Source organism: Palaemon carinicauda, chromosome 28 (assembly GCF_036898095.1).
Source record: "Palaemon carinicauda isolate YSFRI2023 chromosome 28, ASM3689809v2, whole genome shotgun sequence".
In the NCBI taxonomy this organism is placed as follows: domain Eukaryota; kingdom Metazoa; phylum Arthropoda; class Malacostraca; order Decapoda; family Palaemonidae; genus Palaemon; species Palaemon carinicauda.
The window spans coordinates 35,799,231-35,814,872 of NC_090752.1; the positions used below are offsets into that span (position 1 = coordinate 35,799,231).

Here is a 15,642-nt window from a genome sequence, read left to right on the forward strand (position 1 = left end):
AAGGCTGATTTTGCTTTGTTCATCTGACGTTTGGTAATTAGGCCAAAGGTCATGAATTCCAAGTCAAATGCTATTTTATCAGATGTTATCATTCTCAAAATTGTTCGAGTGTGCCAGTCCCAAGCCGTCTGAACAAGTGAAAATAAAGTAAAATTTTACGAAACCTGCAACATAATTTAGTAGTTCGTTGCAAGGAGCATTGGGTCATGGATATGTTTCACAATAATTCCAATTCAGATAACCAAAACGTAAATATTTCTTCGTTTACATATTTGATTTTCCCAGAAGGGGCGTCCCTTATAGTGTTCTTGCGTGACACACTGTGCATTCTTCTTAAGGTTCTTTGCAAAGTCACCTCCTGATGCCCCGGCTGCATTGCTTTTTGCATTCTTTTTATTCTTTTCTTTTGGTCATGCCCTACTTGGCGGTCCAACTTCATTAAGATGCAAATTACCCCTGTTCTTTAAGAGCAAATCCTTTGGGGGTAACCCAAGAAAATCTAGAAATGAAACCGAGTGTTCTTGTTAAACTAATTCATAATATTAATCCAAATAATAATCTAAAGGTTGGTTGCATGCACTAAGCACGACAGACTATTTTTTTTTATAGAAATAAAGGAAAATTTTACAATCACTTGTTTGCATTCATTCGTATTGAAATCCGTGAATAAAGCGTAAAACACACAGATGTATCATAGGGCATATTTTTATGGCTAGGAAATGATTTAGACGATTTGATGAATAGAATTATATGGTTAAGAAATGTATTTTGAAATAATAAGATTTCTATTAATTGTATGCAATGCAAGGTAAATGTTTAACATCTGGGCGTCCGTATTTTTTCCATGGCTCCTTATAATTATATTGATTATACTAAAATGTTGTGGAGGCCGTTTGCGTCAATAGGCGGAGATGATGATGGTGATGATAATAAAATGTGGTTGAGACGAACGTTCTGCATATGACAAACCTCTGCAGCTGATTTCAATCTCCGCAGACATCTACCCTCTGCGTCATAGACAAAACTGCCACTAGAGATGTCTCAAATGGTTGTATTTTGTAACCGAGACTGGCACTGTTGTCGCATTGAAGGTCATTTATTGCAACGGGTGTGAAAGAATATCTTTATTGGGTTATGCCTCGGTACAGCAAGGTGGTAAGGACTTTGAGAGAATAAAAAGATTAGTGTCGACCTCTGGACCGAATTATTATACCGAACCGATCTCATGTAACATAATATTGATCACGTCTTAAAATAAAACAAAATTTTGATTACCATTACAGGTAAAAATTTTTTTAGGTAGTTTAATTAATAGATTCTTTTTGAAACTTATTGGTTAAATGGTCAGTGTTCTTTCTAACTGTTAACCACGCAGTCAGTCGTTTATTTCATAAGTCGAAATGAAATACTGTAAGAAGGAAAAAACTAAAGAAATTATATTGAAAAACTACTGTTTTTTATATAATCTATTGTTGTTGTTGTTGGTAGTAATAGTGAACAAAATAACGTAAAGTCCTTGCTTTGAGAAACTGAAATAATAACTACGCTGCGAACGTTTTAAAGCAAAGATTTAATTAACCTTTAAAAAGAATTCAACGCTCACACATGACTGCCACCATAGCATATTTCGGTGTTATTTCGTCATCTTGAGGCTTTGTTCTCTTGGGGTAGAAATTTCCTAGAATCTGTGGTGCCAATTGGTATGATTCCTCTTCGCAAAGGATGTGTCATTTACCCAGAATTGTTTGTCATTTAATCTTACTGCAGCCTCTGCTTTTATGACAAGTAATGTGGTATCGCCTTTACTTATATTTTGTAGATAATAAATAGTTTTCTATTTTTATAAATGAGGACAGTTTAGCTGAGATGCCAGATATTCTACCCTTTGTGCTTTATACACAGGAATAATTCACTACTTTGATTTAATAATATAAGTATCTGGCATCTTACAATTATCGCTTAATAACCCCGAAACAGATTCCAACAACTGAAGTTAATTTCGGAGTCAATGACCGATGTTGTAGTGATGCTAATTACTTATGTCAATAAATCTATGAATAAGCGCAAACCTACTGCTGTTTTATAACACTTGAGGCCCTCAAACGCCAGTAACAGTTGAAATTTTTTTTACTGAGCAAGCCTTGTTTGGATATCCCATAGACAGCTGTTGTAAGCGCCAGTTGGAGAAAGGTATTTGTTTACGCTAAGCAACAGGTGCTCGGATTGGAGGTGGCATTGGACGGCTCCCGCTGATGGTGGGGTGGGGATTTGGTTGAAGGTACCACCGAGCACTCTGGTTGGAGGTGGAGAGTGGGTGGAGGGGGTCGAATGTTTAGGACGGTGGAGATATCGTAGTTATTTTGACTTGCATCACAAAATACGCTTATGAAATCGTAAATATTATTTAGATATTGATAAGTTTTGTAATATTTACATTCAATTTCAAGGAATTTCATCTTATTAGCACTATAACTTGGATGACCTTGCTTACTTTATCTAGGTTGGAAGAGTTATAAATGAAAAAATTGTAAACTTTTTATTTTTATTTTTTAATAGCAGCGCAAGTACAGGTTGCTAATAAAAATAAGTTAAGTACTCGCTTGTTATTATTTAACATTTTTTTTTAATTTTTTGATATTTAACATTTTTTTTTTTTGAATGAACAACACTACATTTTGATCTGTAACAGAGAAGGAAATGGCAACTCAAATGACGCCAGGGAATGGCTAGTAATGAAAGGAAATTAAAACAATATTACTTTGAGTGTTGCAATTTAACCTTATATCAAACAGTAGCATCTGTTGGTAAATTGAATAGGAAAATAGCAATTCTAGTGTTCAGGAACACGAATAGAAGAATCAAAGATAGATTAGAACAGGTTATCTGTTTAGCTTACTAGTTTTCCTTGGAAAATTCATCCGTCAGTTCCTGCAGCTTCTTGTTACGAAGGTTGTTGCAATTGCTGAAGATGATAGTGTTATCAAGAAGAACTGTTTTGGCTGTTTATTGTGACTAATATGTATTTATTTGAAAGTTAATGTTTTACATTTGTTCCTGATTTTATTATTCGTCAAAACGATTCATCATAGTTAATGTTATTATTTTAATAATCTAAAATAGTAGTAGTAGTAGTAGTAGAATGTGTGTATATATCCATGCATACACACACACACACACACACACACACACATATATATATATATATATATATATATATATATATATATATATATATATATATATATATATAAATACCTATGTTTACATAATTATGTGAATGCATGGCATGCAATATCCAGAGAGAAAAACTATGTTCAGTGTAGAATGTTGTCCCTGGCCACGCCCAAGTCCCACAGGTTTTCCTCCCCAACGAGTAACCGAGTAACCGCCCATTTCCTGCGCGTTCCTCATTACCTTGTTCTACTCTCAAACGTTACACTACTCTCCATCAACATTGCTAATCTTCCTTTAAACTTTACTTGTGCTCGTCTTCTCCAACAGTTTTCCTTTTCTCCCAAATTTGTCTTTCTTTCTCGCCATTGCTCTTATTCTTCTCGAATTTTGCTTTTTCTTCATTGTTTTTTTCTCGTCATTGTTTCTTTTTCATCAACACTTCTTGCTTCTCCATCATTACTTTTCATCATCTTTGTCCTTTTCCCCAGCAGTGTTCATCATCTTCGTCCTTTTCCCCAGCAATGTTCATCTTCTCAAACCTTTGCCTTTAGCCCATCATTGCTCTTCTCCTCCAGTATTGCTACGGTACTATTCCTCAACATTGTTCCTCCCAACATTATCATCTTCAATTAATTTCACCCATGTGTGATTTTAACAATACTTTACAATCGTTTACTATCTATATTATTTTACTCAATTAAGTTTACTAAAATTATTCTATTTACAATGATGATAATAATAAAGTAAAAACACATAATGAAATAGAAATATTAAGAAATCATAAAATGGGATATTGTTAGATTCTAAATAATCAGGCTCATTGGTTTTACTTTCCTTGACGATTAAACGAATATGCTCCTTTAAATGATAAATTGACTTTAAAAACCATTTATCAATCAGATAAATGCCCTCAAAAGTGGGTAGATGAAGAAGCGATTAAGTTGTCTGACGGACAATAAGAACGTCCTTTTGGAGACACGCTCCCTTGAGAACGACTGCACACTTCGTTCCAAATCCGAGAGTATCATTTAATCATCATTTATTGCAGATCATAAGTGCGCCATTTTATCATTCATGAAAACACTTGCATGGAATCATTCCTCCTCAGCTGCATCATGTTTTCCCTATCGCCCCCCCCCCCCTGCCCCTAAGCCACCCCCCATCCCCACTTACATTTTTATTTCATTGTCCCCAAGTGACTTGAATAGATGCTCGCTTGAACAGGAAGGTTATGTAAGATGATCGAATTGAGCTGAAGGGGAGGCTGGGTGTTTGGTGTTGAGAGGGGTATTGGGGGTTTGGGGGGTGGGGGGATTGGTTGACTCTGCCTAGGGTTGGTTAGTTGTCAGTTGAAGGCGAGGTGGGGGAGTGGGGGAGGTGTTGGGTTTTTTCTTTCCTTTTTTTTTTTTTTTTTTTTATTTTTTTTTTTTACAGATGATGTTACTGCTCCTCTCCTGTTGTACGTAATGTGTTGGTTTATGTGATTTTTTTGTCAACATCAGCTGCTGTTTTTACTGTTGCTATTGAATGCGTTCGCGTTTATGTAGATTGTATTGCTTGCTGTTAAAATGTGTTCGTTTATGACTGTAGTTGATCTTCATCGCGGGTAATAACAGAAATGAAGAAAGAAAAACAAATGAAAGACTTGTGGGATGTTATCAACTTGAGTACATATCAACTTTTAAATGTGCCTAATTACGTCATATTTACATAAAAAGGAACTCTTACTGCCTCTTTGAACTGTGCATAATATTTTGCATACTTGTATTCATGCAGTTTTGCTTTCGATGATAACGAGTATAAGTATGCACAAATATATGTATTTTTTTCCGAATCCAATTAACTTATATTATCTTTATTAATACAAATATTTTTCGGTAGTTAACGAAGCCCTAAACACAATCGATTTCCTATTATTTTCAACATCTACAATATAAGATTGTATATAAAGTCAACTTATTTTTTTGTTAGTCTAAATATGTATTATGACACATTGACACACACACACACTATATATATATATATATATATATATATATATATATATATATATATATATATATATATATATATATATATATATATATATATATATATATATATATATATATATATATATATATATATATATATATATATATATATGATGTGTATGTATGTGTGTGCTGGTTTGCAACTTTGTGCATGTGTATTTTAACACCTTACACTTACATGTAAGAATAAAACTACCGTGGCTTGCATGCCTAGGCGGTCACCCTTGCTCCACAAGCGCAAAGTTACGTGATATTTTCCATATCAAACAAAGAATACTGGGAGCTTCTGGGAAGTGCACTCTCTCTCTCTCTCTCTCTCTCTCTCTCTCTCTCTCTCTCTCTCTCTCTCCCCCCGCTTACTTCAGCCACGTCAAGCAAGATCAATTAAATCATCCTTATTCTTGGAATGCCGTGACACCCCCCTCCTACCTTGACCCAAAGCTGCTCCACCCATTCATCGGCTCAAATACATTTCTTTTTTATTATAATTTATCTTATATTTTACTTATTTGCTTCGTCTTTAACCTTTGATATTTTAACACCTGGTTAGCGTCAGCTTAGATTTAATAGTCGATTGTATCGTAACTGAAAAATACTACTTTCTTCTTTTGCTTAAGCCGTTTATGAAAGCAGTGTTGTTGTATCAATACACAGTATTTAATTTTTAAACACAGTTTTTGTACATGTAGGTGTATTGGATTATTTTTTCTAGGTCATAGCGAGTGTTACTTTTGTTAAGCATTGATGGCCCCCATCATTTTTCTCTATGCAATATTTTCACAATGCAGTTAGCTTTGACCATCTTCATTTAATTAATCAATTCCTTAGTTAATAGTAACCCTAAATAGTATTATGAATCAGCAGTTAATAATAGTTTTTATTTCCAAACAAAAATATAATAGTCATATTTTTCCTGTGCAGTTTCATATCAAGGTTATAATCTCGTTCACCCGAGACACTTCAGGGCAGTGAGGTACATCTTAACGCAATTATATACGAATCTCCAGATTCGTTTGACGAGTGGAATCTATTTAATTAAGTGCCTCAGGATTGTAATGTTACACCATTAGTCTAATGAAGCATATGAAAATGGTTGGCGTGAGGCTTAGTTTACTAATTAAAAGCGTCAGTCTCCCTTTTGTTTTTGTTTTATTTATATTTTTATATGTAATATCTGGTGTTTTTTTTTTATTTTCTCTTTGTTTCCATCTTTATTTTTAAATACTCTTTTCTATCGATTTTCACTTTCCATATATGGTGTTTGTAATAGAATATTGTTATATTTAATAATACGTAATATAAGTCAACATGCAATGTTAATATTTTCCTGCCTCTTGGAAATCTTACACCAGTGATGACGTAAGAATTTAAATTCATCCTTTAACATGATTTTTTTTTATTCCTATTCTTGTATATTTTGATATTCGTAACCCGCAGAAAATCTCCATTTACTGGGCCTCTTTTGTGTGCGTATTTACGCATCCCGTCTGTGGGATAAACGCCAGCCTTTGTCATGTTTGCATCCCATTATTCGGGAGTTGAACTGCTTGGACCTAAAAATGGACGTCATAAATAGAGCAGAACGAGCTCATAAATGGCGATTCCTTTCGGTAATACCTTTCATTATTGTTATGTATATGGCCTGGCGGAATTAAAGTTTTTGGGCAAAAATAAAAAATATGATCTACGACTTCTAAGTACCGTGATCTAGTTGGTCAGGTTCTTGCATATGTACTGGTAAATCTATCAGATTCTATAATTGTTGGTAGAAATGTAGAGATGAAGTTTATTTTTACTGGTTTCTAATTAATGTACATTTTCCTTATCTCAGAAAACCCATTGACGGTGATTTTAATATTTATCGTGTCTTGCATTCTTTGACAACTGCTTCATAGATATAATTTTCTTCAAGTGTAAAGTACTCGGGAATAATCGATATTGTGTGTGTGTATATATATATATATATATATATATATATATATATATATATATATATATATGTGTGTGTGTGTGTGTGTTTGTGTATATATATATATATATATATATATATATATATATATATATATATATATATATATATATATATATATATATATATATATATATATATATATATATATATATATATATATATACATACATACGTGTATGTATAACATGAATGAGCCTCGAGATTGTTAATGACCATGCGTACTTACGACACACAGTAAATGTTTTCCTAGGTCTCGAGACAGAAATTAAAAGAAGGATAAGCATGGGATGGAGAGCATTTGGTAAAAAAAAATGAGGTTATGAAAATTAAAATACCACTTTCTCTAAACAGAAATGTATTTGATAAGATGGTCCTACAAGTATTAACTCACTCGGAGCCTCCCTAAAGCCTTAGAACATAAGCTAGTTACAACCCAAAGAGCTATGGAAAGAATAATGATGGAAATAACACTAAGAGACAGAAAAAGAGCAGCAATGTATAAGAGAGCCAATGAAAGTAGAGGATATTCTAACAACGTGAAAGAAAAAAAGAAATGGACATAGGCAGGACATAATAATGAGAATGACATATGAACTTAAGACTACAGAATGGGTCCCGAGAAATTGCCAAAGAAGCAGTGGAAGGAAGAAAAGACGATAGATTGACGAATTAAGCGAATTTGCAGGGATAGACTGGTATAGTAATGCCATTAACAGATGCGTGTGGAAGGACATGTCTGAGGCCGTTGTCCTGCAGTGAACTAGTGGGCTGATGATGATACATGGATGTGTGTGTTTGTGTGAAATTGTATATTATAACTTGTAAATTGAGATACGTATATTTGTTTTAATTTTTGCAAGTCGTTTTTATATTTGTTCATTATAACATAGATGTCCAATGAATGGAAGGTCAATTGAAATATGTTTGCAGTATTTGTACCCAGACGTATGACAACTTTTTATTTTCTTTTGTATAATGTAAACCGATCGCATGGAACATTATACTGGGTGTCTAACTTCTTGCATTATTTTTTATCTCTCTGTCGGGCGCTTTTTTATATTGCTGATGATAGCAGTAGTTGACGCCGAAGGTCTTTTGTTCTTAGCTCAGGGACGGTTACGGCGAGTCTAACGGTCTGTCATTTAAAACTTACAGCAAAGGAATTCCTTTCTCTGGCGGCAACAGGAACATCATGTTTAATTTTCAAGTCTATTTGTGTATTGATAAGACATATAATTAATTTATACTTTCTCCAATTAATAGTGACCCCCCCCCCCCCCGGGCCCTTCTCTCTTTTTGTTCGGTCTTTTGTATTTTTCTGAGAATGAAAAAACTCGCTAAAGGCGCCGTTTTCAACAACTTTTGCCTCTGCCGTCTACGTGTCGCCATCTTGGATCACTTTCCCATGGGTGTCTTGTTCCAAATTCCCTCAGCCATGCAGAAGTTATTTTGTAGGATCTTACAGTCCCACGTTACTAAGAAAGGAATGTGCAAATCTTGTGCTGCCTTTGGTCGTAAATGACAGCTGTGTTGGTGAATCTGGCGCCTTACTTATGCACTTGCATGAAATCGATCACTGATGTGACGTCTCTATTTGAACAACGAAATGGAATGCTAATTCTTATTAACACCTTTAGAGTAGTCGCGGCTCGCGTGTATGCGTGTGATGATAACTTTGTACGAAGAACAAAAATTGCAAATTATTTTCTAGCGTTTTGTGTGTTCTATTATTCTGCGTAACGAGTCCCAAGAGAGATAAAGAGAAGAGTGCAGTGCTGGTTTACGATCGAGGGCGGTTCAGGTTAATAAAACTGGATGTGTCCAGTGCTATAGATGTAGTGTGGCGCCAGTTGGTTGTATCTAAGCAAAGGCTCATAGTAGACCAACGCCAGACATTTAAGCCGTTCTAATTCACCTTTTGGCAAAGTTTGTTACTACGGCTGATTGGTACTTCCTATTTTTATTTTCCTGTCAAATTGAGTACTCATTGGAGACAGAATCTCTTGTTCTGAAAATATATCTGTACTTAGGTAGCAACTTTGGTAAATTGAAAACTGTTAAACTTTTTGTTTTTTTTGGACACCGATTGAATCTGGTATTGCCACTATTACAGACTTTTATATCTGTTAATATTCACTTTATTGTCACCCACTGCCGTTTTAGGTAGTAGGTTGGCCAAGGCACCAGCCACCCGTTGAGATACTACCGCTAGACAGTTATTGGGTCTTTTGACTGGCCTACAGTACTACATTGGATCGCCCTTTCTTTTTATCCTCTTCTTATTTTCACGTTTTTATAGTTGATATATGAGATATATTTTAATGTTATTATTGTTTTTAAACTTTTTTTTCTTTTTTTCCTTTCCTCACTGGGCTTTTTTCCTTGTTGGAGCCCTTGGGCTTAGAGCATCCAGCTATCCCAACTAGGGTTATAGCGTAGTAGCAAGTATTAATAATAATAATAATGATAATGATAATAACGGGGTCTTGCAAGTTTCAGTAAATTTTCATTTTACGAAGTGATGCCAATGACCTTGCGCTTAACTCTCTTCTTTTAAAGTTGAGAACCCGTTATTTTCCATTATGGATTGCGAGTAGAGTAGACGTCGCCAGGAAATGATTTATTAGATCTGTTTTATAAGTGGAGAGAGAGAGAGAGAGAGAGAGAGAGAGAGAGAGAGAGAGAGAGAGAGAGAGAGAGAGAGAGAGAGAGAGAGAGAGAGAGAGAGAGAGATAGTTTCTTTCTTCATTGGCTGCGATCCGCAATGATAATACATAAATATATTTTACCTAAAACATCATATTTATTGTTGATGCTGCTCCTAATAGTTTTATTTGTATATGGGGTATGCTTTTAAGAAGTTGTGTGTAATCAAATGTGATGCGACATTAATGTTCACTTTAAAAAAAATTGTCAATATTAGTCACATATATGTCATAATAGGAAGGTTTTTTTTAAAAATCAACATGTAAATTATGTCAGGAAGGTTTCTAAAAAAATCATGGTTTCTTAGAAATCAATTGACTGATAAAAGTGGAAATTTTTAATATTTTGTTTCCTATGAATGTCTTTTAGATACACTTGAAACTGAAAATGACGGTAAACGTATGTCGAACTGATAACTACTTTTGATTAGCAGTTTTTATGTAGTATTTTAGCTGTAAGAGGTCGTGTTCTGCACTTGAGTTACAACGAATCTGAACCAACCAACTAGTAAGCGCATTATTATTATTATTATTATTGTTATTATTATTAATTGCTAAGCCACAACCATAGTTGGAAAAGTAAAAGCAGGATGCTATAAGCCCAAGGGCTCCAACAGGGAAAATAGCTCAGTGAGGAAAGGAAAAAAGGAAAATAAAATATTTTAAAAAGAGTAACAACTATAAATATCTCCTATATAAACTACAAAAATTTTAACAAAAGAGGAAGAGAAATGAGATAGGAGTGTGTGCCCGAGTGTACCCTCAAGCAAGACAACTCTAACCCAAGACAGTGGAAGACCATGGTACAGAGGTTGTGGCACTACCCAAGACTAGAGAACAATGGTTTGATTTTGGAGTGTTCTCCTAGAAGAGCTGCATACCAAAGCTAAAGAGTCTCTTCTACCACCAACGAAACCTCGAACTTTGTGAGTGCACAGGTCGTTGACAAATGTTGCAGCCAAGAAGGATTAATGCTTAAGCATACTGCATTTGTCACTCACTTGGAATCCGCTGTTTAGTCTGCTTTGTTGGAATACATCGTACTTTCGCAGTGACATTTTCACCCCTTGTCCTCACACCCACGCGGGAGATCAACCTCGTCGTTTTGTCGTTCTTGTAACATTTATTATGTTTGTTTACGCAATTGTTTTTTCGCCGAAAACTGAATGCTTAGTACCTTTTTTTTTTCTTTTTTACTGTTAAAGCTTACTTTTATCTTACCAAAGTCTGTTGAGAACAAGTAATATTTGTCTTAGAACAGTGAAGAGAAGTTTGCCTCTAAGGAGTTCGTAGACGGTATAACTTTTATATGCAATATTTGTGACGTCGATGTTTTCATACGCCAATAGCCTAATGTGAAGGCAGCTTTTAATATTACTTAGACAAATGAAATTTCATCGTCTATGGGGCATTAGTAAAAAGAGACTCATTGCAAATTTAGAATTTTTTTTACAGTTGGCCATTATACATATTATATATATATATATATATATATATATATATATATATATATATATGTGTGTGTAATATATATATATATATATATATATATATATATATATATATATATACATATATATGTGTAATATATATATATATATATATATATATATATATATATATATATATATATATATATATGTGTGTGTGTGTGTGTGTGTGTGTGATGATATTCTCATTCTGCCTTTGTTTGCCACCTAAGACATTCTTGATTTGTTTAAGAATGGTTTCTCTTTGACAATTAGATTATAGGTATAACAAGGTTTTATCTGGTAACTTAATTTAGAAACTATCTTTAGGCTGTATTTAGACACATGGAGGTAGAATGTCACGCGTCACTCACACGGCGAAAGTTTAGCAGTTATCAAGGAACCTTTATCATAAATAGAAAAAATAAAAAAAATATTAATTGTTCACTCCAGAGTTCCACGTTTGCTCTCTGAAACCCTTTACCCATATTAATAATAATACAATAATAATTACATTAATAATATCTTGGGTCATTAAACATTCATAGCTAGAAATTATTCCAAATAAACGAACGAACTTCATATCAGTTGCTAAGATTAATCCAGACTTCTATGTATGCTCTCATACCATTTTTTTTCTTATGAGAGAGTCAAGAAGTCTTGACATTTAAAACATACATTGAGAGTTACACTCTAAGTAAATATTTTGTTTTCATTCGATGGCTCCTGACACGGGCTTCACCCCATTAGTTTTGATAATCTGAACTGTGAGTTAAGGACTTGAATTTATATCGAAATGTAACCTTTGACATATACGTATACTTATTGCAGCATCAACGCATATTCTAGTGATTATATGCATCAGTAGATTGTTATTATTTTGCTTATTATTTTTCATTTAGATTTCCCCTTGAAACCGGGATCATTGTTTTTCTCTCATATTCATGTATACATCGAATGTATATCGCTGAATTTCAATGGTAGGTAATAGGTAATTATGCAGGTACTTTTAGTATCATTTTAGTTTAAACTTTAAAAAAAAAATGTTTGTAAATCAAACATTTCCTTCTTCATGTTTCTCTAAATTAAAACCCAATCCACATGTAGATTTTATTTTGCTTTAATCAACCAATATTAATGCTTAGTTCACAGTAACTTGTAAGCTCCATGTATTCCTGTGTGCTCAGCCAAATCGGAGATGCTTACTATGAACATTAGTCGCCAGACAGACGAGATCAAAGATGAGGTCGCGTTTGTTGAAATTGCTAAAGCTCATGATGTTGGGGGGGGGGGGGGGGGAAGGCCTTTTGGCGGTAGTTGCCTAAGACTGTCGCTCCTTGCTTGATCTTACTGACCTCTCTTTACCGAATGAGGGAAAGAGAGACATATAAGGACAGGGACAGAGAAACATCAAGGGAGAAAAAGAGACACATTAGGACAGGAGAGACATCAAGGCCGAAAAAGAGACATTAGGACAGGGAAAGAGACATCAAGGCAGAAACAAGGAGACATATTAGGACAGAGAAAAAGAGACATCGAGGCAGAAAAAGGGAGACATTAGAACATGGAAGGAGAGACATCAAGGCGGGAAAAGAGAAACATTAGGATAGGGAAAGAGAGACATCAAGGCGGAAAAAAGAGACATTAGGACAGGGAAAGAGACATCAAGGCGGAAAAAAGTGACATTATGGTAGGGAAAGAGACATCAAAGCGGGAAAAGAGACATTAGGACAGGGAAAGAGAGACATGAAAGCGGAAAAAAAGAGACATTAAGGTAGGGAAAGAGACATCAAGACGAGAAAAGAGACATTAGTACAGAGAAAGAGAGACGCCAAGGCGGAAAGATACACAATAGGACAGGGGAAGAGACATCAAGGCGAAAAAAAGAGAGACATTGTGGCAGAGAAAGAGACATCAAGGCTGAAAAATAGACATTAGTGCAGGGAAAGAGAGACGTCACGGAGAGAAAAGAGATACATTAGAATAGGGAATGGAAGACAATAAGTCAGGGAAATTGAGAAGGGTGTTGGTTAAAAATCAATTAGAAGGATACGAATACTTTTGTCGTTTAAGCATAGCTAAGATTTTGGAACGAAATTAGGAAATATTTTTACACGAAAAAAAAGAAAAAATTAACCCTCTAAGGAAATACCTGATGCGGATGAAGGCTTCTCATGAAGCAAGTCCCCTCGAGTATAAGTCCCACCTAATTTATCAGCAACAGACAGCTGAAATTTATCGGCAAAGTCCTTCAGCTCCTCGTTTCATATTGCAAGTTAATGATGGGATTTGGGTTCATGGAGCTTTTATTCAAAAGTTTCATTCCCACCACCATCCCTAAACACGAGATATTTGAATTTTAATACAGAAGGGATTTGCCCATTTTCATTGTACTTCTCCCCTGTTTATATGGATTTAAATCCTTGTTTTAGTTATTCAGGTTTACTTAGTACTGTGACCCAATGAACATAACCAGTTTAAAGAAAATGTAATGACTTGTCAAAAAAAATACAAAGAGTATGTTGTTGTAAAACCTTTAGTTATCTATTCAAGGTCATTTAAATAAATATTTAAATGACCTTGATTTTTTTTCATTTTACAATGTTATTGTTGAAGATATTTGTAGCTGGTCTTACGAGACATGGTCGGGTAAAAATGTTTTTATACAATAGTTGTTGGTGGTATATAACAGGGATAGTAACCAGTAATAATGCAATTTATTATTTTATAATGTATATTAAGATCGATAATTGGTTTGTTTTTGTAAATATTAGACGATAAATTCCATTTCCTTCTAGAAATGGAACTTTAAAATTACTGAACGTTATCTTTAAGATAACGCAAATCTACTTAGCATCATCTAAGAATATTGAGGATTGTTTGCTAACGTTAATCTCTTCATTTCAGGCGCCAACATGGCGACTGTGGGGCGAGGAAAAATGCGAAGGCGCCATTTATACCGTGTACCTGAAGAAAGTCCGTTATCACCATCCTTCCAGAAGCATCACTCAGGTGAGAAAAGAAAGTGAGGTACAGGGTCTGTATGCTAAGAACTTCTTAGTTGCATATCTTACTGTAATTCTACAAAATTAGCCTTTTTAGCAATGTTTAAATTGACTTAGTACTTTTAATCATTCATTTTTGGCTTTATTCCTTCATTGTTAAGTTTACAAGGTCAGTTACTGGTGCTATTTATGATTGTTCATTGTTTGAAGATGCTCCAAAGGTACACTTGAAGTTCAACGATAGTACAATAATGAATAGACATTGACATACTTCACTTTTTTAATTTGAAATAGATTATTTGAAACCGGTATTACATTAACAGATTTTTAATGAGTAAATTAACTGGATGTGAATAGATAAAAAGTGTTCATATGGAATTTTAATTATTAGCATCTTCCGAAAGTGGAATACGTTTCAATTAAGTAACATATTTGAATGAGCAACAATATCTCCGAAAATAGCAGATCATGAATGAGAAACTTATGACTAAAAATAGATTTTGAAAACCGTTAAGTAAAAAGAGTAGTTCAGAGCCCAACAGTGCAAGGAGCATCACTGGAAGCTTACAATGCAATGCGAGAATTACTTATAACTTTTTATTTAAGTTCCATATTATTTATTTTACTCATTAATGTTTTTCAGGAGTCTGACGATGATGAAATCTCTCACTTGGAGTGGGAGACAGTGAGGGTGAAGTTTCTGAAGGCGGGTACCCTCGAGAAATTGATCGAATCCTTGGCCTCTGACACTGGGGAACTCGAATCTACCTTCGTGAATGTTTTCCTGGCCACCTATCGCACCTTCTCCTCCACCAGACAAGTTCTCAATCTCATCCTCGACCGCTACCTCGCCCTCGACTCAAGTAGTAATAAGATTAATGTTCCAGAACATCTTCGTGAGGATCATAAAAAGTAAGTTTTCTTTGCGGAGTTCTTGAATTTAATTTTAATCATTATTATAATTGATTATTTCTTACTTAGTCTTTAATCTGATGGAAAGTAGTTCATCACAGATTTACATTTTTCATAATCTTAGAATATATATATGTATGTATATATATATATATATATATATATATATATATTATATATATATATATATATATATATATATATATATATATATATATATATATATATATATATATATATATATATATATATATATATATATATATATATATTTCAAATAAGCCATATATATTAATACATTAAATGTATTAATATATATGGCTTATTTGAAATATGAAAGAAACACGTTTAAATGTGCAAAAATTTATCATA

General features: G+C 34.0%; 1 protein-coding gene across 3 annotated transcripts in view; it reads left to right on the forward strand.

Annotated features, from left to right (window-relative positions):
- The window catches only part of LOC137621500 (ral guanine nucleotide dissociation stimulator-like 1), a 43,998-nt gene that overhangs the window by 8,771 nt on the left and 19,585 nt on the right, over window positions 1-15,642 (forward strand). For all 3 annotated transcript variants that reach the window (XM_068351851.1, XM_068351853.1, XM_068351852.1), the window contains exons 3-4: window positions 14,261-14,365; window positions 15,002-15,270. In XM_068351851.1, the coding sequence (XP_068207952.1) occupies window positions 14,261-14,365; window positions 15,002-15,270 (374 nt within the window). The remainder of the gene's footprint in view (window positions 1-14,260; window positions 14,366-15,001; window positions 15,271-15,642) is intronic.